The following is a 24,071-nucleotide window of genomic DNA, read 5'->3' on the forward strand; positions in this document are numbered from 1 at the left end:
ATATGAAACATCAACCACCAACAAAACATATGGTTGGGTACATCCAGGATGGATATGTAATATAAACACTACTGAGTTTGTCAGGGAAATTCTTGGAGTATTAAAGACTTCATATTTGGGTCTTTTTTTAATGGCTAGTTCAGCTTCTCAATAGATTGTACTTTGATAAGCAGCAGAATTCACAGTTTTTTTTCTCACAGAATGTTAAAAAAGACATGCATTAAAGGGTTGAGATTTATTAAAATAGATCATTTTTACTGCTTTATCATATTTTTTGTCTTTTTTTTTTTTTTTTTTTTTATGGAATCTCGCTCTGTCACCCAGGCTGGAGTGCCATGGCATAATCCCAGTTCACTGCAACCTCTACCTCCCAGGTTCAAGCGATTCTCCTGCCAGCCTGGGAGTAGCTGGGACTACAGGTGCACACCACCGTGCCCAGCTAATTTTTTTATTTTTAGTAGAGAGACAGGGTTTCACCATGTTGGCCAGGCTGGTCTCGAACTCCTGACCTCAAGTGATCTGCCTGCCTCGGCCTCCCGAAGTGCTGGGATTACTGGTGTGAGCCACCACACCTGGCTTATCAAGGACATTTTAAAGTAACACTGGCTATTTGAAAAAATGCTAATGTATGGTTCTAAGAAATATGACTGCTAGCACATTTTGGTGCCATTGCCTTGATTCTTTCTGAAGTACAGGCAGTTTTCTTCGTTATAACTTTTGCAACATCCACACAAATGTCAACACAGTGATTAAAAGCAAATATTGTTCTCCTTTTATTATGAAATAGTTGAAAAGGTCTTAGAGATCCATAGGGGTCGTGCAGACCACATTTTGAGAACTAATACCGTAGGGTATCAGAACAGTAAAATTGAGACGTGCCAGTAATAGTATTTAATTCAAAATAAACTATGCAACTTTATATGCCTCTTCATCAAATAATGCATGGTGTGGGAAAATGAAGTTGTAGATTGTGGTCTTTCAGATATTCCATATGTATTTACTTAGTAGTCAAATTGTAGCACCTTTAATACTTGTCAATTTCTTTAACCTCATTTGTCTTCAAGTCTTTGTACAATTTTCAGAATTATTTTTTCTGTGTGTTTTTTTTGTTGTTGTGTTTATTTGATCTAAGAATGAAAACTGAGTGCATAGTTTTTAATAACTTAAAAAAAATCATTTTAGGCAGGCATTCCAGACCCTCCAAACATGTCAGCAGAATTAATCCAATTGAAAGCCAAGGAGCGACACTTTTTGGAGCAATTGTTAGATGGGAAAAAATTGGAAAATTATAAAATTCCAGTACCAATCAATGCTGAACTCAGAAAATATCAGCAGGTAAGTTTTATACTTATCTTGTAAATAGGAATAGTGAGTTTTCCTTTCAAATGAATGTTGAAGCCTTGTGGCTTTTTTTTGGTTTTTTGAGACAGGTTCTTGCTCGTTGCCCAGGCTGGGGTGCAGTGGCAGAATCATGGTTCACTGCAGCCTCAAACTCCTGGACTCAGGCCATCTTCCCACCTCAGCCTCCCGAGTAGCTGGGACTATGCATGTGCACCACTATGGCCAGCTTTTTTTTTTTTTTTTTGGTAGGGGCAGGGTTCTCATTTTGTTGCCCAGGCTGGTCTTGAATTCCTGGCTTCAAGTGATCCTCCCACCTCAGCCCCCCAAAGTGCTGGGATTAGAGATGTGAGTCACCATACCTGGCCTTAAAGCATTTTGTAAAATTGATTTAGTAAAATCTTGTGTTTAGTGTCTTATACCCATTTATTTCACTTTTGCATATAGAAAGATTTTTGTTTTGTGCAAACATGTTTATAAGAAAATGTTTTTATAAGAAAAATAAATTTATGATGTATTCACATTTATGATTTTTCTCTCTAACAGGATGGTGTGAACTGGTTGGCATTTCTTAATAAGTATAAACTTCATGGAATTCTGTGTGATGACATGGGTTTAGGAAAAACTTTACAGTCCATCTGCATTCTAGCAGGAGATCATTGTCATAGGTAATTTAAGATATTATTTTAAAATAAGGTTTCCAGATTTGGAGAAATGTAAACAAGCTGGTTAATTTATTGTGTTTTGCTATTGTAAAGGGCCCAGGAATATGCAAGATCAAAATTGGCAGAATGTATGCCACTTCCTTCCTTAGTGGTTTGTCCGCCAACATTAACAGGCCATTGGGTGGATGAAGTAGGTAAATTTTGCTCCAGAGAATACCTCAATCCGTTGCACTACACTGGACCTCCCACTGAAAGAATAAGGTAAGAGGTGTATGACAATAACAAAATATTTCAGCTTTTGTCGTAATTAAGATGAGGAACAATAACATTTATTAAAAGTGAATTCTAATTAGCTCTTTTGGTTATGTGACATAGAAACTTCACTTATGAAAAGTGAGTGTACTTTGGGAAGATGTAATCAGTGAGGCTTATCAGAATTGAGGACTTTTAACCATTGTACAATAAGTTGAGCTTTCCTGGAGCTGCTGAACTATCAGGAACCAAAGCCGCTTTTGTATGCCCCTTTTGGGAGTCTGTGACCGTAGCATCTTTTTGGTGCTTCTGTTTTATTGTCATTTTCTACCCACTTTCCTGAGATCTCTTTGAGCCATGTGCAGGGGAACATGCCTGTAGTCCTGACTATTCAGGAGGCTGAGGCAGGAGGATCGCTTGAGCCCGGGAGTTCAAGACCGGCCTGGGCAACATAGTGAGTCCCCCTCTCTTAAATAAAAAAGAGTTCTCCTTTGCCTTGTTCCCTTTCCTTCCCTCTCCCCAGAAGTACTTTTTGTCCACTATGGCTGCTTTAGCTGCTGCTGCAGTCATGACTGCACTAAATTTTAGAGTTCTTTCAGCTTTACCCCTTCCCTATTAACTAATACATCTCTTATATTCCTAACTGCAAATTTTTTCAAGTGGAAGCTCATTGATTTGAGTTCATTTTTTAAGGTTGGATAGTCATAGTTGCTGATTAGTCCGTAGATTTGCTGTACTCCCGTGTTAATAATAGCAAATATTATTATTAAATAATGTTATTAAAATTTTTTAGTTTTTATCTTGAGCACTTACTGGCCAGGCACTATTCTAAGCAGTTTTTTTTTGTTTTAATGTAAAATTGTGTATTATGTATAGAAGGAGCAGAATTGAAAAAAAACTAAACAAATTGTGTATTATGTATTCTCACAGTCACTTTGTGAGGTAGGAATACTGTTGTTCCAATTTGCAAATAAGGAGTCTAAGGCATTGGGCCTGGGTCCAAGGTCACTCAACTAATGAAGTGGAGAGAGTGAGGATTCGAATACAGGCAGCTCAAAAACTTGCACTCTTGAGCAGTTTACTGTAGTGCCTCTTTGATAGAATTCGTTCATTTGTAAGTGATAGAAATTCAATTCAAACTAGCTTAAGCAAACAGAAAATTCATTAATTCACTAACTTGAGAATTTCAGGGGTAGATTGTTGCTTCAGGCCCATCTAGATTACTCTCATTCACTCTTCCTCCCCTTACATAACTTATTGTTACTATTGGGCTTCAGTCCACAGTTGGTAGATAAGATGACAATGGGCAGTCTCTGGCCCATATTCTCTTAGTTTGGCAACTATAGTAAACAGATCTTCCCTCTCTCTCATGAATATATCAGTACTGGAGATGACTGACTGGCCTTGTTTGGGTCATGCTCCCAAAACAACCTTTGTGGTTAGGGGATTAAATATTGTGAATAGCTTAACCTGGTTAAAATGCTTCATTTCCTTGGTGATTATGGGGGCACATGATTGGTAGTTCCCCCACATCACCTAGAACAACATGGAATGATAAAGGAATAGTGCCCCTAAGGAAGAGGTGTTGGCAAGTAAAGTTGAAGTATCCACCATATTTTCAGTCTAATGTTCATCTCTTTTCTAATGAGACTGAGTAGGGCAACACAGCCAAGTCATCAGAAGAGTAGCCCTTCAGGGTCATGTATGTAGAGTAAGCAGAAGGGAATGCTGGGCTTAGTGGGCAGATTGAAAGCACTTTATACAATGGTAGCTATTAAGAACTTTTCAGGGTCTCTGTTTTCTAATTTTATTCATTTCTAAATAAAGGTTACAGCACCAAGTAAAAAGGCACAATCTAATAGTGGCTTCATATGATGTTGTGAGGAATGACATAGATTTCTTTAGGTAAGAATTAAAATTTTTTTTTTAGAAAAATTAATATCAAATTTGAAGAATGTTAATATTTTCCCACTTTAAAGATTCTTCATATAGTTCCGGACATACAGCAAAAGTTGTAAAATTTTCTATTTATTCTCCCTTAGAAATATTAAATTTAACTACTGCATTCTTGATGAAGGCCATGTCATCAAAAATGGAAAAACAAAGTTGTCAAAAGCAGTAAAACAACTGACTGCTAATTATAGGATTATTCTTTCTGGAACACCAATCCAGGTAATTATTTACTATTCTTTTTTTTTTTTTTTGCCAGGTGGAGGGTAGGCTTGGTATTTGGCAGTGAATTAAAGAAGATTTTTTTTGTAGTTATAGGAATGATAATTTTCCAGTATATAATTACTGCTTGTTTAATGGTTCATTGTTAAACAAACCAGGTTTTCAAAGTCATTTTTAAAATGTAATTTTAGACTATGTAAATAGAAATCTTGTGTCAAAAGTATGAAAGACATAAAAATGAGACTCTACTCCACACTGGCCATTCTCCTTCTGTAGTAGTACACTGCAGTCTGATTTAGCATTGAAAAGCTAGAGCTGAGTCAGAGATGAATCATTATATAGTAGAAGTGTGAACACCTGATGTCAGGAGGAAATTGAAGGCAAGCGACTGTAGAAGTTTATTTTGGAAAAGGAAGGAGATAGGTATGTAGATAGCTTTAGATACTTTAGAGAAATTCTCTTGTCCTCCAGAAGAATTGGTTGCAAATGTTCACATCTAGCTTGGATAGTAAACTTTGGTGGGAAGACCTTCGGTCATTCTCAGTAGAGAAGTAAACACCATGTGACATGTAAGATCCCTTCCAACTTTAGAAATTGATGGTTCTTTATGTACTTACCTACTCGTGCTCTCTTTCTCTCTCTTTCTTTCTTTCTTTTTCTCTCTCTCTCTTTCTCCCTTTCTTTCTTCCTTTCTTCCTTTCTTTCCTTTCTTTCTTTCTTTTTCTCTTTCTCTTTCTTTTTCTCCCTTTCTTTCCTTTCTTTCCTTCCTTTCTTTCTTTCCTTCTTTCCTTCTTTCCTTCTTTCTTTCTTTCTTTCTTTCTTTTCTTTCTTTCTTTCTTTCTTTCTTTCTTTCTTTCTTTCTTTCTTTCTTTCTTTCTTCTTTTTCTTTCTCTTTCTTCTCTTTCTTTCTCTTTCTTTCTTTTTCTCTCTCTCTTTCTCCCTTTCTTTCTTTCCTTCCTCTCTCTCTCTCTCCCGCCTCCCCCCCCCGCCCCTCCTACTCTCCCTCTCTCCCTTCCCTCTCCCTCCTGGGCTCAAGCAATCCTCCCATCTCAGCCTCCCAAGTACCTGGGGCCATAGGTGCATGCCCCCATGCCCGGCTAAATTTTTTTGGTATTTTTTGTAATTATAAGGAAATAATCCCCGTACGAAAGATAATTGGTGTTCCTGTTTACAGAACAACGTTTTGGAGCTGTGGTCATTATTCGATTTCCTCATGCCAGGATTTTTGGGTACTGAACGCCAGTTTGCTGCTCGATATGGTAAACCTATATTAGCAAGTAGGGATGCTCGAAGCTCCAGTCGAGAGCAAGAAGCAGGTATGAAAGAGATGTAATTATAACCCTGTGTAAGTGAATATAATTTATTCTTAACTTTTTTTGAAGCCGTTTTCTCTTAACTATTAACAGGTGTTCTTGCTATGGATGCGCTGCACCGCCAAGTACTGCCATTTCTTTTGAGAAGAATGAAAGAAGATGTTTTGCAGGATCTTCCACCTAAAATTATTCAAGACTATTATTGTACTCTTAGTCCTCTCCAGGTTAGGAATCTCGTGTTTATCATTGTTAGTGGTATGTTTATTAGCAGATCGTTTTGTATAAGCCACAAAACTATTGAGTAAAAGGGCTTAGCCTTTGGCTTTATCAGATGCAGATAAAGCCTAAATGATGTGGATATAAGTTTGAGTGTATACATTTTGAATATAGCATGAAAACAAAATTCAGTATCATAGTTGCTTTTGAAAATTTTTTTTAAGAGACAGGGTCTTACTCTGTCACCCAGGCTGGAGTACAGCAGCTCAGTCATGGCTCACTGCAGCCTCAGCCTCTGGGTTCAAGTGATTTTCCTGCCTCAGCCTCTCAAGTAGCTGGGACTTGCAGGCACATACCACCGTGCCCGGCTAATTTTCTAGTTTTTGTAGAGACTGGGTCTTGCTGTGTTGCTCAGGCTGGTCTCAAACTCCCAGGGTCAAGCAGTTCTCCTACCTTGGCCTTCCAAAGTGCTGGGATTACAGGTATGAGCCACCGTCCCAGCCTATAGTTGCTTTCTTATGTGTCTAGTTAATTGAAAAGATTGCAAGGTATTAAATTGGTAAGGAAACAAGCCAGTGTTTATAAAAAGGCCAAAAATCTGCCTCTGAATGTTGTCAGGCTGTCCTCACAACATTATAGGTATTATTAATCCCCAGTTTCGCAAATAAAGTGACATTCAGAAAAGTTACCTACCTCGGCTACAGTCAGAGCTAATACACAATTGTACAGTGCTAATGGCATTAGTGATTTCTCAGAAACGCATCATTAGGTGATTTTGTCATTGTGCAAATATCCTAGAGTGTACTTACACACACCTAGATGGTATAGCCGGTTGTTCTGAGTCTACAAACCTGTGCAGCATGTTACTGTACTGAGTACAGGCAGTTGCAACACAATTGTATTTGTATATCTAAGCATAGAAAAGGTATGGTAAAAACACAATATTGTATCTTACGGGACAACCATTTTATATGTAGTCCATTGTTGACCTCAATGTCCTTGTGCAGTGCATGACTATATATCAGAGCTGAGTTTTAAACCTCGGTCAGTGGGACCTCACTCATTCCCTTTGAAGTATTATTTCATTACCTAAAAATGTTCAAAATAAATTTTGCCTTCTGCACAGTTCTGATTTTGTACATAAAGACCATTATTAAAGGAATTTATTGTGAGCCTTTCCTTGTACTTTTCTGAGGAGCTACATGGAAACTGTTCCTTGTCTTAGTAAGACGTGGCCTCGGGGTCAGAATTTTCTCTTTGAAAATTTTTTTATGTTCTAGGTTTGTATGTGTCAGTCTATGTTACTATTAGGATTTGATTCACTATGGTCAAATGAATAAGAGATACACATACCCAGAAACGTACTTTTTCCCCCTCCATTGTATAGATGGTTAACCTGTTAGCAGGTATTCATCTGTTCAACTTGGGCAGGATAAGAAGTTGAGAGTTCTTTGATTCTTCTATACTATCTGCCTCATCTCTCAGGTTCCCCTTCCTTCATTTGCAAAAATTAGTATGTCTTGAAAGGAATATTTTTGAAGTGAAATGAAGACTTCTTAAAGTAGGTACAGTAAAGATGTCACGTGAAAAAAATCTGTGGTGATTTACTGGTTGTGGTGCTGTAACATAGGCATAAAACACATGTAAGTAATCAATCTAGAGAAAGCGAGCTCCAAAGAGAAGTGGCATTTTGGCTTTGTTTAGCATTCACAGATTTTGTATTCTCTGATTTCTGTCCTTTAGCTCTCTAGATTATCTTTTCTTTCACATTATTTTAGCTTGTACAAGGTAGGAACCCAGACCCCAGCATAGTGCTTTAAAACTTGACATATGTTCCCCTTTTAGGCTAGCAGTAACATTCTTGTAAAATTTGATGTCCTGAAACATACATACAGGGTCTTGATCGTGTAACTTCATTTAAGGAAGATTTTTCTCATTTACTGCTAAGGGTTCAGATTTTCTTTTATTGGTAATGTATTTATTTTCCTGAACAGTAGAAAAAGTGAGTCTTGGACCATTTGACTTGTATTTTTCATATTTTAGCAGCCCAACTTAATGTGTTCATACTTGTTTTCTAAATGTAGTTTTAAAGGAATTCACCAAGATGGAGTGGATAACCTGTAATTCCTGTAGTGAATTAGAGATATCACAATTTGTTTTCATTAATGAGGGCTGATTTAAATTACTACTGTTGTTGGCCTTTGCTAGTTATGTGTTTTAAACAATTGAAAATAAATATACTTAAACTTCTCCCATGGGGGCCATTTTACAGGTTCAGCTCTATGAAGATTTTGCTAAGTCTCGTGCCAAGTGTGATGTTGATGAAACAGTTTCTTCAGCTGCACTTTCTGAAGAAACTGAAAAACCAAAGCTGAAAGCTACAGGCCATGTATTCCAGGTATAGATTACTTCCTACTTTTTTTTTTTTTTTTTTTTAAGATGGAGTTTCACTCTGTCGTGTAGGCTAGAGTGCTGTGGCACGATCTCAGCACACTGCAACCTCTGCCTCTTGGGTTCAAGCTATTATGCCTCAGCCTCCCGAGTAGCTGGGAGTAGAGGTGTGCGCCACCACGCCTGGCTAATTTTTGTATTTCTAATAGAGATGGAGTTTCACTATGTTGACCAGGTTGATCTCAAACTCCTGACCTCAAGTGATCCACCTGTCTTGGCCTCCTCAAGTGGTGGGATTACAGGCATGAGGCACTGCGCCTGGCCCATTCCACTTTTTAAATGTTGAAGAATGAATTTTAATGAGGCACTTTTTATATGGAAAAATAAAATACAGATCTATGTATATTTGTTTCAATATTATGTGTATATGCTTGAAAATAAGTTAAAATACCTATTTAATATTATCTTTATATTAGTAAGCACTTTAATATTAAAATTAAATGTATAAAATGAAATATATGTTTGTATATTACCTGAAAAGAAGGGCTTTAGAATAGAGAATCTTTTGCTTTTTTATTCAGAAAATATTAGAACACCTACTACATGGCAGTAATTTTTCAGAGCTCTGGGGTTACTTAAAACAGCAGATAAAACAGACTCCTTCCCTGGTAGAGATGAAAAATACTTAGGTATATATTATGTGTAAGACAAAGCCGATAATGTGGTTATAGTGTATCAGAGTCCAGGGTAGGTTGTGGTTTCTTAATTGAGGGGCTAGGGACTGCCTCACTGAGAAGGTGACATTTGAGCAAAGATCTGAAGGAGGATTGAGGCATGCAGGTGTATGGAGGGGAAGTGATTCCAGGCAGAGGATACAAAAAGTACAGAAGTCTCAAGTCAGATCATGCCTCATATGCTTGAGAGAATAACAAAAAGAGGTGGCAAGTGTCACTTTAGCTCTCCCTCTTGAATAGTCCACCACAGAAAACCTCCTGCCAATAGATTAAGTACTGTAGTATTTTTAAAGATAGAAGAAGGAAAAGGTAGTTGTGAAGACCTAGTTTTTTGTTTTTTTTTTTAAGAGAGAGAGTCATGTTTTGTTGCCTAGGCTGGAGTGGTGGGATCATAGCTTACTGCAACCTCAAACTCCAGGGCTCAAGCGATCCTCAGCCTCAGCTTCCTGAGTAGGTAGGACTACAGGTGCACACCACCACACCTGGCTAATTAAAAAAAATTTTTTTAGTGATAAGGTCTTGCCATGTTGCCCAAGCTGGTCTTGAACTTTCGACCTCAAGTGATCATCCCTCCTCAGCCTCCTAAGTAGCTGGGATTATAGGTGCAAACCACTGCAGCTGGCCTCTCCCACAATTTTTAATCCTAGTGCTCAGCACTGTCTTGAGCCTTGCCAGTGGAACTTACTAATAAAACAACTCTGTGCCAAGGCTGAGACCCAAATCTTAAGCCAAGTAAGAGGCACAAGAGAAAGTATGGCTGAATCAGAGAAGAGACCATATAAGGTTCTGTTTCACAAATATAACCACTTGAGACAGTCACCTAGCTCCCCTTCCCTGCTCTCCTCTCATCTGCTGAATCAGAATGTCAGGTTTATAAGGTCCTTAAGAATTTTTTTTTTTTTTAAAGACCAGGTCTCGCTCTGTCACCCAAGCTGGAGTGCAGTGGCATGCTCTTGGCTCACTGCAACCTCCATCTCCAGGGTTCAAGCAATTTTCCTGCCTCTACCTCCCAAGTAGCTGGGATTACAGGCACATGCCACCTTGCCCGGCTAATTTTTGTATTTTTAGTAGAGACAAGGTTTCACCATGTTGCCCAGCTGGTCTTGAACTGCTGACCTCAGGATCCACCCACCTCAGCCTCCTAAAGTGCAGGGTGGATTATAGGGGCAAGTTACTGTGCCTGGACAGAAATTTTTGTACTCATTGAAGATTGAGCAGCTTTTGTGTCCAAAATGATGCCTGGTTCCAGAAGCATCTGTCTGCATTACTGGGTACTTTGGGAAAGGGTTTTAAAGAAAACAACTAAGATGCTCAATTTGCCATGTGAAGCTCATTGTCTGGTAGGAGAGACAGACAAACAGTACAATTTATATGCGTTGTAAATGTCTGCATATAAACTGCACAAGAATCTCAAATGAGACATTTGAACTGGTTCTTGAAGAATGAGTAGAAGTTTGCCAAGCAAGAAGAGGAGGAAAGGCATTCTATACAGCACAGGAAATAGCATAAGGAAAGATACAGAGATAAAAAATATTTGTGATATGCAAAATTGACTCATACATACTTTTTCTTCCTCTTAAAGGCATTACAGTACTTACGTAAACTGTGCAACCATCCAGCATTAGTCTTAACTCCTCAACATCCAGAATTCAAGACCACTACCGAAAAACTGGCAGTTCAGAATTCTTCTCTACATGATATTCAGCATGCCCCTAAGCTCTCAGCTTTGAAACAAGTATGTATGTCTTTTAAGTGCTAAATGTGTGTTGCACCCCAGGAATATAAATTCTTGGTAAATTTGCTTTTCTTAAAAATTATTACTGTGTTTACCATTTATTTTTAAATTTGCTTAAATTTTTGATACAGCTTTTTATAAAAATGTGGTTAAAATATATACAGCACAAAATATGCCATTTAAACAATTTTAAGTGTGTAAATCTGAGGCATTATATTTACAATGTTATATAACCATCACCATTATCTTATTTCTAAAATGTTTCCACCACCCAAACAGAAACTCTATATTCATCAAGCAATAATTCTTCATTCTCCCTTCCTCTAGCCCCTGGTGATCTCTGTTTTCTCTATGAATTTGCCTGTTCTAAATATTTCATTTAAGTGGACTCTTAAAATATTTGTCATTTGCAGTTTGTTCATTAGTCAGTTTTATGGATATACCACATTTCATTTATCCATTTATATGTCAGTGGACACTTGGGTTGTTTTCACCTTTTGGCTATTGTGAATAATGCTGCAGTGAACATTGGCTTACAAGTATCTATCTGAGTTACTCTTTTTAGTTCTTTTGGCTAGAGACTAAGGAGTGGAATAGGTAGGTCATATAGCATTTCTGTGTTTAACATTTTCAGGAACTGCCAAACTTTTTTTCACAATGACTATACCATTTTACACTCTCACCAGCAATGTACCAGGGGCTACATCTTCATATCCTTGCCAACACTTGTTAATTTCTTTTAATTATAGTCATCCTACTAGGTATGAAGTGATAACTCCTTATGGATTTGATTTGCTATTCCCTAAAGACTAATGATGTTGAGCATCTTTTCATGTGCTTATTGGACATTTCTATATCTTCTTTAGAAAAATGTGTAGTCAAGTTCTTTACCCATTTTGATCGGAGTATTTCACCTTGTTGAGTTTGAAAAGTTTTTTTGTTGTTGTTTTTTGTTTTTGAGATGGGGTCTCAGTGTGTTGCCTAGGCTGGTCTTGAACTCCTGACCTCAAACGATTCTCCCACCTGGGCCTGCCAAAGCCCTGGGACTATATTCTATAGGCATGAGCTACCACACCCTGCTGAGAAGTTCTTCGTAATTCTGGATATTAAACCCTTATCATCAGACTTATGATTTGCAGATATTTTCTCCCATTCGGGAGGTTATCTTTTTACTTTCTTGATAATGTCTTCCCTGGTTTCTGATGAGAAATCAGGTGTTAATCTTACTGAAGATCCCTTTTACGTGACCATTTGCTTTTTTGTTGCTGCTTTCAAGATTCTCTTTGTCTTTCAACAGTTTATAATGTGTGTTGATGTGGATTTCTTTATTTTACTTGGAGCTGCATACTCTTATCATTTTGCTGATGTCACCCTCTTGGTGTTGCTTTTAAAAATGAATTTTTTAAAATTCTAAGATTTCGAAAGATTAAGAGAAACAATTTCAAGCACCAAAATGTTAGCACTAATGCCATTTAGTTCTAACTACGCTTATAAATGAAGATTTTAGTGTAAAATCTAGACTTAGTAATTGTTTTAGCTTGCGGTCAGTAGTTATTCTGGCCTAAAGCTCATTGAGAACAACTAATGAGTGAAGATTTTAGATTCCACATAGGTTAGTGTGGAAAATGTTATCTAATAGTGTATCTGGCATATATATCCAAATATATATCCTTATATCACTAAACGTAAAATGGACTGTGGACTTTCACACTACAAAACTGAAGAATGATTGTTATCTTTAGATACAAGGAATGGTTTTCTTGTTTGACCAAACCTTGGTATAGGTCTTTATATAAAATGTTCATGGTTTTCCTAACATAGCTAGAGTGTTAGGTAAAGCTGTAAGATATACTTAGTCAAGGAATCCTCTAATTAGATCTATTTTCAAATAAAAATTGAATTTCATCCATATTTGAATTATACATAGGCTCTTACAGCTTTTTTTTTCCCCCCAGCAGTTGCTGCTTAAATTGATCTCTTATTTTAGAGTATGCTTCTTGTCACCCTGACACGTCTTGAATTAAGATGCTTAGGAAGTCTGCAACTTAAAGAGACCCAGATTTTTTCTGGCTGTCCTCATGGAAGACTTTTCTACTAGCCTTCTTTTCCATTTTCTTGGTTCTTTTCAGCCAGAGTGAAGGTTCTGTCTCAGAAAGGATAAATTTCTTTTTTAAATCTAAGTATGTCTGTGATGAGAAGTGTTACTTGCTTTCTAAAAATCTGTTAATAGAAACAGGTTTATCAGCAAGTAGTGCTGAGAGAAGTATCTAATATTGCCAAAGCTAGAATTCCAGGAGGCTGTAATGATGAACTAAAACTGTAGGTGAAATTTAACGGAGATAAGCAGAGTCAGTTTTAAAAGAAAACACTTAGGTGTATTTTGACTTTGTGAGCAAATATTTTATATGAGGCAAAGCTGAGTTTGATTTGATGGCAAATTCACTATAAGAACGGTGTGAATTAGTTGCCAGTAAATAAAACTAATAGGATCTTGGCTGGGATTAATGACTATATAATGGCCAAAATGAGGGCATCGTAGTTTCACTGTATTTCATACTAGTCAGAACAAATATTGTTTTTTTTTTGTTGTTGTTGTTGTTGTTTTGAGACAGAGTCTCGCTCTGTTGCCCAGGCTGGAATGCAGTGGTGCGATCTCGGCTCACTACAAATTCCGCCTCCCGGGTTCACGTCATTCTCCTGCCTCAGCCTCCTGAGTAGCTGGGACTATAGGTGCCCGCCACCACGCCCGGCTGATTTTTTTTTTGTATTTTTAGTAGAGACGGGGTTTCACCATGTTAGCCAGGATGGTCTTGCTCTCCTGACCTCGTGATCCGCCCGCCTCGGCCTCCCAAAGTGCTGGGATTACAGGTGTGAGCCATCGCACCTGGCCCAAATTTTGAGTTTTATAGTTTTGACCAGTACAAGTGGAAGATCAAAATGGCAAAACATCTAGAAGCCATTTTATATGAGGAATGATTGAAAAAACTGGGGTAATTTAGCCTGTGCTGAAGTTAGGGCAAAATAAAATTGAAATGCTTTCTAGGGAGTCAGCTGACCTCTCAAACACCCATTATTAGATGTCCTTGGTAAATATTTGCTAGAGTCTAGTAATCAACTTTTCAAGGCCCTGGACTAGATCAGTCTCTCAGAGCAGACTCGGGTTATAGATTAGTGAGAATACCAGAGTATCAGTTCTGCTGCCAGACAGGAATACTCATGTCAAATGGTATGTCCACATATTCAGTAGGATAGCTGCATCTGGGAAAGATTGCATTAGGAAGAATGTCTGGTAAGTATGGACTTGGAGAAGTCCTAGTTGGATATCCTTAATTTAACTGGTTATCTTTAAGGTTTTGACATTGCTGCCTATGGAACTCATAATTGAGTGTGCATGACACAGACATTCTGATAAAATTTCACTCTGGAACTCTTATGGGATCTGTATAGGAAGTTGCACTTACAACACTTTTTTTTCTAATCCTATAGAGAGGGTCTTACTCTGTCACTCAGGCTGGAGTACAGTGGTGTGGTCATAACTCCAACCTCAAACTCTGGGCTCAAGCAATCCTTTCACCTCAGCCTGCCAAGTAACTAGGACTACAGGTGTGCACTACCACACCTGGCTAATTTTGTTTTGTTTTTTAGAGATGGGGTCTTCCTGTGTTGCCCAGGCTGGTCTGGAACTCCTGGCCTCAAGCAGTCTTCCCACATTGGCATCCCACAATGCTGGGATTATAGGCATGGGCCACTATGCCCAGCCAATATACATTATTTATACTGGGTACCACACAGTCACGTCTCTCCTGAGACACCTTAGATAGGACTTTTTAAAAGAAACAGCTTGAATAGTAATTTGTTCGCAGATTTAAGGGCAAGATGTAGGGATAATTACATCGATCAGACTTATTTATTTGGAGGAATGCCTCCCTTGTATACCACATACTACTATATAATAAAAATCTCAAACTTTAAGGGCTGTGAGGTAGAAGAGTGAGAACATGTATTCTTCCTCAAGCATTGAATTGTGACAATAGATGTGAAATGTTGTCTACCAGGGAAGATTATTAGAGATTCAGTGCCCAGAGTTTTTATTGGGGGCTGGTCACATATACTCCCTTTGCCTAGCATGGATCAAAATTCCAGACCCTCAGAAGGCAGGTTTCAGCCTAAATCGTATTATTTGCACAATAGTTTAGGCACAGTAAACTATCATTACCAGTTAGGGACTGATGGGAAGACTCCCGAAATCCAAGTTCCAAACTTCAACCATACAAAGAGGACTTTCTGAGGAAAACAGTGTCCTTCTCTGTACAACACCCTAAGTGTTTTACATTGAATTTGGAGTTTGCCTGGATGGCGTTTTGGTTATCTTTCCTATCAGAGCTTTTGTTTTTTTGAGTAGCTTCTGTTAGTAGAAAGGAGAAAGCATCCTGCATGAAGATCTTAGATTGGCCCGGTGAAGTGGCTCATGCCTGTAATCCCAGCACTTTGGGAGGCCGAGGCAGATCACCTAAGGTCAGGAGTTTGAAACCAACGTGGCCAGCATAGCGAAACCCCATCTCTACTAAAATTACAAAAATTTGCTGGGCGTGATGGTGGGCATCTGTAATCCCAACTACTCTGGTGGCTGAAGCAGAATATCTTGAACCCAGGAGTTGGAGGTTGCAGTGAGCCAAGATCACGCCACTGCACTGTAGCCTGGGCAATACAGGGAGACTCCATCTCCAATAAAAAAAAAAATCTTAGATTTTGTTTTTGCAACCTCCGCCTTCGGGGTTCCAGCAATTCTCCTGTCTCAGCCTCCCAAGTAGCTGGGACTACAGGTGTATGCCACTACACCTGGCTGTTTTGTATTTTTGGTAGAGACAGGATTTCGCCATGTTGGCCCGGTTGGTCTCGAACTCTTGACCTCAAGTGATTTGCCTGCCTTGGCCTCCCAAAGTGCTGGGATTACAGGTGTATAAGCCACCACCGCTGGCCCAGCCAGCTCTTAGATTTTGAACAGAGTTCAGTAATACCTGAAATACTATGGTTGAAGAATAGTACTATTGGGTATACGGTTTGTCAAATTGATCTAAACATGATTCTCTTGGATTTTATTCAATCATTTATTTATTGTACTTGCTGTGTGCAAGACACTGAACCACTTTAGGAATAAGTATAAATGATCTATAGCAAAGTGTGGTTTCTGCCATTAAAGATCTTGGTCTACAGATAGAGTAATAAGCTCTCTTGAAAAGAATCCAAATCTAGCCAAATGCTTCTTTTCTATAATTTTTTCTGCCAAATGTTGCTACTCCGTTGTTTCCTTCATACATTATTGAATAACCCTTTATGAACCAGTTTGCCTGTGGCATCTTCTTTGTCATTACTTTCAATAAACATTTATTGAGGCTTCAGCCTCAAGGATTGAGGAAAAGGAAGGTAGGTTTGTTATTAGATAAACTTCTGGGCCGGGCGTGGTGGCTCATACCTATAATCCTTGCACTTTGGGAGGCCAAAGCAGGAGGGTCACTTGAGCTCAGGAGTTCAAGACTAGCCTGAGCAACATAGTGAGACCTTGAGTCTATAAAAAAAAAATTAAATGAAAACTTCTGAAGAGGTGATCAGGGAACTCTAAGCCTGAGCACCTCAAAAACTAGTTCAGTGTGCTGCAGGGTGACAGATTGCAGCCCAAAGTGCTAATCTGCTTTCCAGATTTCAGGTACATTTAACCTTTTCTTGCCACAGAGAGAAATGTCATAGTGAGATTGCTTATCTACTTTTATTGAACACTTATGTAGTTGTTTTTCTTCTTCTTCTTCTTCCTAAGTTGCTGTTGGACTGCGGTTTGGGAAATGGCAGTACTTCCGAGAGTGGCACAGAGTCTGTTGTGGCCCAGCACAGGATACTGATCTTCTGTCAGCTGAAAAGCATGCTTGATATAGTAGAGCATGATCTCCTCAAACCTCACTTGCCCTCTGTCACTTACTTGAGATTAGATGGCAGCATACCTCCTGGTCAGAGGCATTCCATTGTTTCCCGGTATGTGGCTTCTAAGACTCTTATTCGTAAATAAATATATTATTACTTACATAGAAGTTTGTCCTGTGAAATATTTTCATTGGCTAAGTATCTGCAAATGTGTTTTTTCAATTGTTTAATCCACCCCAAATAAACCCTTTTATATATAGAACTACAGAAATATAATCGAATAGATTATTTGTTTAGTATATGAAAAGGTATGACTATAATAGGAAAGCACTCTGAAGAGCATGAAAGAAATTTAAGGCATCAACCAATAGTAGGGATGACTACTTCCCTCTTCCTTACCTTTTTGGGAGGATTAGGGTGAAAGGAACCAAACAAGTGACTTAGATAAAATCTCCATCCTAATTCCTGTTGGTGCACTGAAAACAAGTTGGAATCTGGCCCAACTAGGAAGCAGAACTAGTGAGTGCAGTGTTCACATGTGGTCTGCAGCCTCTACTTTAAAAAATCTCAGTGGTTGCTTTTTTAAAAATGCAGATTCCTAGGTTCTCTTAGTCCCAAAGCTGCTGACTTCAAGAGCAGGCATTTTTAACAAGCATCCCAGCCGGGCGCGCTGACTCACGCCTGTAATCCCAGCACTTTGCGAGGCCGAGGTGGGTGGATTACTTGAGGTCAGGAGTTCAAGACCAGCCTGGCCAACATGGTGAAATCCCATCTCTACCAAAAATACAAAAATTAGCTGGGTGTGGTGGCGCATGCTTGTAATCCCAGCTACTCTGGAGGCTGAGGCAGGAGAATGTCTTGAACCCGGGATGCAGAGGTTGCAGTGAGCAGAGATCGGATTGGGCCAGTGCACTTCATCTTGAGCAACAGAGCAAGACTCTGTCTCAAAAAACAAGCATCCCTAAGAGATCATTAGGCACAATAAAGTTAGAGACCCCAGGAAAGGACTTTGGAGGCCGACAGGCTCAGGTTTGACTGCTGACTCTGCTATTTAAGCAGTGTTCTCTTGGGCCTGTTTATCATTCACAGAGCCTCAGTCTAAAATAGGGATATTGGTAATAGTACCCTTATAGAGCTATGGTAACAATGAAAATAATGCATATAATGCATATAAAATACAAAGCCTATTGCTTGACTCGCAGTAAGGATAATAAATTGTAGCTTGATAGCTGCATCTTTAATGTTAGTTTTTTCTTTTTCCTAGAAGTTACTAGATACCCTTTGTCAGTGTCTTCTAGGATTAGTATAATAGTAGCAACCCTAACACTCTCACCTTCTCTCTTCCCTGAATGAAAGTCTAGCCTGTTCTCATACTTCTGTCTGTCCCCATACTTTAAAGGTTCATAGTTGGGTTTATCTTAATTATAATTAACATTTAATTATATTTTTGCAAGTTAGTCCTTAACTGATGTTACTAAATTCAGTGCAGTTTGCCTTATTTTGTATTTATGAAATTCCTGACTAGCTTTAGAATGCTCTCTTTTGCTAAAAACGTTATACATGTTGGGAGGATATTTTTCTCAGATGATCACATAAGTATCCCTATTGTGGATTTTTAAAGCAGCATTTTCATTTGTGCTCTTTAATTTTTATTTAACAGTTTCTGTTATAGGACTTAGGAATGGACTAATTTTGTTTTTGTTATCTATACCTTTAGGTTTAATAATGACCCATCTATAGACGTTCTGTTACTTACCACTCACGTTGGTGGCCTGGGACTTAATTTGACAGGCGCCGACACGGTAGTCTTTGTGGAGCATGACTGGAATCCTATGCGAGATCTACAAGCCATGGACCGGGCCCATCGCATTGGGCAGGTAAAAGTCAATTTTACCTCACAGATGTTAACCTGTGCATGAAAATATACTGCCCCCAAAAGATGGGAAACCTTGGTTTAGTTCTTGCTCTGGTATTAACATACATGTGTTATGATCTTGGACAGATCACTTAACTTTTCTGTGGTATCACTTCCTCATGCATTAAATGAGTGCTAGCACTAAGAAAACCTGGATCACTGTTCATCCCTAATATTCTGTGATTGCTGTACACATTTTGAGCTCATGTGGCCAGACAAAAATCCAACCCTAATTAGGTAGTAGAAAATAGTACAAGTCTAAAGACACTCTTGACTTGTTGGAACCTCAAAGCTTAATATGTGTTACAGTTGTTTAACTGTTTTTCTTATCCAGAAACGTGTGGTTAACGTATACCGATTGATAACCAGAGGAACATTGGAAGAAAAAATAATGGGGTTGCAGAAATTCAAGATGAACATAGCGAATACCGTTATTAGCCAAGAGAATTCTAGTTTGCAGAGCATGGGGACTGATCAGCTTCTTGATCTGTTTACTCTTGATAAGGTAAAGAAACAACTTGTTGTATCTTTAATGAGTCACAGGCTTCCTGTGACTGCTAAGTTGAAAGTATTAAAGGAGCAGCAAAATGCATTCACTTTAGTATCCATGAGATCACCACTGGAGGGAATTTTTGGTGCCCAGATAAACTCTGCAGCATACTAGGGAATGTGTGAAGTTTTTATTTTTTTATTTTTTTTCATTGATGTCTTCAATGTCTTGCCTCAGGTTTCTTTCCTTAGTCCTTTTCTGCTAAAGCACAGCTTATCACTGGAGTCAGTAAGACTAATGGATGAGAGTTCTTGGCCCTGCCTCCTGTTAACTTTAGGCAGATTATCTCTCTGAGCTTCTATACCTATTTTACTACATGGTTGTGAGGTAAGATAATATATGTAAGCAGTCAGAAAGGATATCTAGTGGAGATTCTCAATAAATAATAGCCATTATTATTGCAGATGATGGAACTAATACATCAGATAACAATCTATAATCAAAAGGATGCACAACTTGGAAATATTAGTGAGTCTAATATTGTAAAACCAATATAGTTGGATTTAAAGTCCTACATAGGTTCAGAAAATCCACTGCATACTTAGTATAAAATTATGGTGTGAAATAGCCTTATATGATGAAATTAAAACTAGCTGTAATAACAGAAGTGTAAGAGAAAATCGTTCTGCCATATTATGTATATGTTAAACCACATTTGAAATATGTCTAGTTTGGGGTGCTACATTTTAAATGGTAACAAATTAGGTCCCCGGTGGCCAGAATGGAGGCAGGTTCTTCAATCATGTCATATTGAAAGTCAAGATAAAGTTGAAAGAATGAGACATGTTTAACATAGAAAAAAGAAGGCTCAAAGAAACATGCATAGCTGTCTTCAAATAGCTTTTATTCTGTTTGAAGGAATATTCTTATGGGTGACTTTCAGTGAGTAGAACTGGGCTCAGAGGGATGTTTTAGGGAAATGGCCTATTGCCATAAAAGGCACTATTTAGACAATTGGCAGAATTTGAAAACAGACTATATATTAGAACATTTTAATATCAGTGTTAGGTTTCCTTAATCTGATCTTTATATGGTTATGTAAGAGAATATTCTTGTTCTTAGGAATATATGCCAGTTCCTCTCAAAGGATAAAAGGACATGATGTCTACAACTTTCTCTCAAATTGTTAAGGGAAAAACCTGATATCTAACTATATTTCTGACATCCATATATACATACACATATATAAATGGGGAGAGAGATTGATAAAGCAAATAAGTTCTTTGATATGTTCTTATAATTCTTCCATAATTTTGAAGTTCTTTCCAAATAAGAAACTGACAAATAAATATGTTTGGAGATCATGAATTTCCCCATCACTTAAAGTACTCAATTCTGTTGAATAATTGTAGTATTAGAAACAAGTGTGATTTTAAAGAAAAATACAATTTGTGAAGTTAACCTCTCTATATTTTTTTTGCCAATTTTTCTTAAGGATGGCAAAGCAGAAAAAGCTGACACCTCTACTTCTGGGAAAGCAAGTATGAAATCAATTCTTGAAAACCTGAGTGATCTTTGGGATCAAGAGCAGTATGATTCAGAGTACAGCCTGGAAAATTTTATGCATTCTCTCAAGTAACTATCAAATATTGTAAATGCAATTGCTGCTAGTTCAGTTACATTTCTGCTGATATTCAGCAAATTTCTAAGTTTATGGTGAACTTTTAACTCAATGTGTAAATAGATCTGGAGAATATTCAGCATAATGCTGGCTCTTGTTTCACTGGGGGAAACAAGTTATTCTCAAATATTTGCACTGTATTAAATTTAAATGTTAATGTGAAATGGTTTAAATTTTACATGCTGAAAAGCTGCAGAGCAGAGGAACCAAACCAGGTTTATTTGTGCTACCAGGAGGTGTTCGTACTGGGAACAGGCCTCCTATCTTTAGTCACTTTGGACAGGATGATATCCATGAGTACTTTAGTGTTTGTGTATGTTTTTTCTTTTAAATAGAACTTGTTTTTATAATTGATTTAAAATAGGGCTTTTTTTTCTATAAAAGCCTTAATGAGCCATAATTTTAAGAATATAAGAATAATGACTATGATATTGGTCAGTCTTAGAACATAAAAATGTCAGACAATGAATTTAATTGGACCCTTGGTGGAAACATTTATATATTTAATGCAGATGCCTAGTGTTTTTCAAATCTTTAACATCATTTTTTCAACTTTTAAGATATAATATCAACTATCCTAAATACAGGTAATGGTATATTTAAGGCTACCATAACATCCTATTTAGAGGGTGGTTTTTTTTAATTTATCTAATGGCTACAGTATAGCCAGATTCAAATAACATATGTACTCAATAGGTTTCAATCATATAAATAATATATTTTTTGTAACTATGAACATATACAGTTTTCCAGAAGTAGATTTTACACTGTTTAGAATTCCAACACCTATGGTGGAAAGACTGTTTATTGTAGTAATGCATGGCTGAAGCATAAAAGGGAGAGATAATTTCTTTATATACACAAACATACATGAATATGCATATCTGTATGCATAGATGTACCTATCCTGCACCTACAAAGGTGCCTGACATTGGCACTAAAATCATGTAGTTATACTGGGCAGCAATAATAATTGGGCATGAGGCTGATTACTCAATGGTGAGGGTAGGTATATGTAGATAGATGTGCATGTATGTGTTTGTATATATAATTTTATAAGTTTCACACATAAATTAATACATGCCTGTGTGCATACATATGTATGGGATATATTTGTATATATATGTACAGATAATAAACATCCCCAAGGTTTGTGGCTGGCCATACACATAGGCATCAGTTTAACAACCATCAGACCTCAGCTGTACAATAACAGGTGTTTTGTTCAATTAAAATTATACTGTTCTGCAGCATTTAGACATTTGTCACATTTCATTAGCTTTGACAACCATACTGTAACATTAAACCTAGCATTCCACAAGAGAATAAATATAAGATTGAAACTGTAAAATATATGCAACTGTGTGTTATTTGTAGGAAATGGTCACTAGAAAGAACAAAAGATTATTCAGGTGTACAAGTTTTTTTTCATTGTTCAGGATTTTAACTCAAAACTTTATGTAGAAGAACATTTCAGTATATTTGAGTTGAATATTTTTTTATTAACTATTTATTTGCTAGTTCCATAAACCAGCTCTTTAACATAGCTCATAGTAATTGATATTTTCTAAGAATAAGTACAGAGCAATATATATTATTAAAGGGCTATGAAGGGGCAAAAGAAATCACACCACAAAAATTAGTACTTTTTCCCAACTTGAAATATCAGAGCTAGAAGTCAGATATTTAAGCTGTTAAACTTTCTAAGAGTTTAATCAAAAAGTGTGTATTTCTAGAAGGATGACTAGGAAAATGATGTGTGGTTGCTTCTGAATGGGAAACAGGAGTCAGGGTTGACAGGAAAACTTAGAATGGCTGTAACATTTTTAAAATAATCTTTTGAGTTGTGAAATAGTAAATCACACATTCCACCTTTTCCATAGAAAGGAAAACACGTAAACAGGTAAGAACTAAGTATTCTCAATTAAATGACCCAGTCATTGTAGTACATCTTAAGAATAATGAAGAGATGTGGAGAATTGAACTGAGTAATGAATGATATTAAAGAACTGTCAATTTTATGGATGTGATGATTTGGTAGTTGTTTTTTTCAATGTATGGGTGTGGGAAATAAAGCCTGATTGATAGAATGTTAACTATTTTAAACTGGGAATTGGGTTCATAGATATCCATTGTACTATTTCCCTTGGTTTTTGTGTGTTTATGATAGGAAATAGCAAACTTAAAAATATAGATTCAGAGATTATTAGGCTTATTATTTGGGTTTCTTGTAGGAAAATCTTAACATTTGGGGGCCGGGGTATAATTTTTGTTTCATATATACACTCATATATATGCTTATTGTATATGCTTATTTATTCTAGAAACATTTCTCCAAAAAAATATTCTAGTGAAAGGGTAAAAGTCTTTGATGTTGGGACTGATTGAACTGGTATAGCATTATTCCTTCTGGATGATTTATATGAACTTATTCAAAAGTAAATATTCCTCTGAAGCTATTTGAGAATGTGATCACTTAGAGACAAAAGTGGAACTCGAACATAATAGAAATTATAGAAAAGTAACAAGCACTCCATCACACATATGTTCTAAATATTTAATCCTAATAGGATCTTCTACCTCCTGCAGACCTCCCATGCTGGCGCTAGTGGAGTCTAAAGTGAAATTGGGCTGGGCACGGTGGCTTATGCCTATGGGAGGCCAAGGCAGGAGGATCACTTGAGCCCAGGAGTTCAAGACCAACCTGGGCAACATAGCGAGATCCTGTCTCTACAAAAAATAAAAAAAATAGCCAGGCACAGTGGCATGCTTTTCTAGTCCCAGCTACTCAGGAAGCTAGCCGAGTTTGAGGTCGCAGTGAGCTACAACTTCACCACTGTGCTCTAGCTGGGTGACAGGGCAAGACCCTGTCTCAAAAATAATAATGTGAAATTGATAGCAGGTACACCTGTTGTCAGATGCCAGAGGACTTAAGATGAATCAATAAAACAAAAACTTGAGTTATATCAATTAATAGAAAATGTTTCCTATTTATACACAGCATTTTCTTTCTTTTCTTTCTTTTTTTTTTTTGTGATGGCGTTTCTTGTCACCCAGGCTGGAGTGCAGTGGTGCCATCTTGGCTCACTGCAACTTCTGCCTCCAGGGTTGAAGCCATTCTCCTGCCCCAGCCCTCCCGAGTAGCTGGGACTACAGGTCCCCGCCACCACGCCCAACTGATTTTTGTATTTTTAGTAGAGACGGGGTTTCGCCATGTTGGCCAGGCTGGTCTTGAACTCCTGACCTCAGGTGATCC

At 37.6% G+C, this 24,071-nt stretch overlaps 1 protein-coding gene across 1 annotated transcript in view; it reads left to right on the forward strand.

The window, feature by feature from the left end:
* BTAF1 (B-TFIID TATA-box binding protein associated factor 1) overlaps window positions 1-22,834 on the forward strand; it is a 107,446-nt gene extending 84,612 nt beyond the window's left edge. Inside the window, exons 26-38 of the mRNA XM_025397202.1 lie at window positions 1,183-1,335; window positions 1,885-2,006; window positions 2,097-2,264; window positions 4,083-4,160; window positions 4,298-4,427; window positions 5,602-5,743; window positions 5,834-5,964; window positions 8,229-8,354; window positions 10,664-10,816; window positions 16,629-16,840; window positions 18,447-18,606; window positions 18,979-19,149; window positions 20,630-22,834. Coding sequence (XP_025252987.1) covers window positions 1,183-1,335; window positions 1,885-2,006; window positions 2,097-2,264; window positions 4,083-4,160; window positions 4,298-4,427; window positions 5,602-5,743; window positions 5,834-5,964; window positions 8,229-8,354; window positions 10,664-10,816; window positions 16,629-16,840; window positions 18,447-18,606; window positions 18,979-19,149; window positions 20,630-20,773 — 1,890 coding nt within the window. The 3' untranslated portion in view covers window positions 20,774-22,834. The remainder of the gene's footprint in view (window positions 1-1,182; window positions 1,336-1,884; window positions 2,007-2,096; window positions 2,265-4,082; window positions 4,161-4,297; window positions 4,428-5,601; window positions 5,744-5,833; window positions 5,965-8,228; window positions 8,355-10,663; window positions 10,817-16,628; window positions 16,841-18,446; window positions 18,607-18,978; window positions 19,150-20,629) is intronic.
* Window positions 22,835-24,071: the final 1,237 nt, after the last annotated feature.

Source organism: Theropithecus gelada, chromosome 9 (genome assembly GCF_003255815.1).
Source record: "Theropithecus gelada isolate Dixy chromosome 9, Tgel_1.0, whole genome shotgun sequence".
NCBI lineage: Eukaryota > Metazoa > Chordata > Mammalia > Primates > Cercopithecidae > Theropithecus > Theropithecus gelada.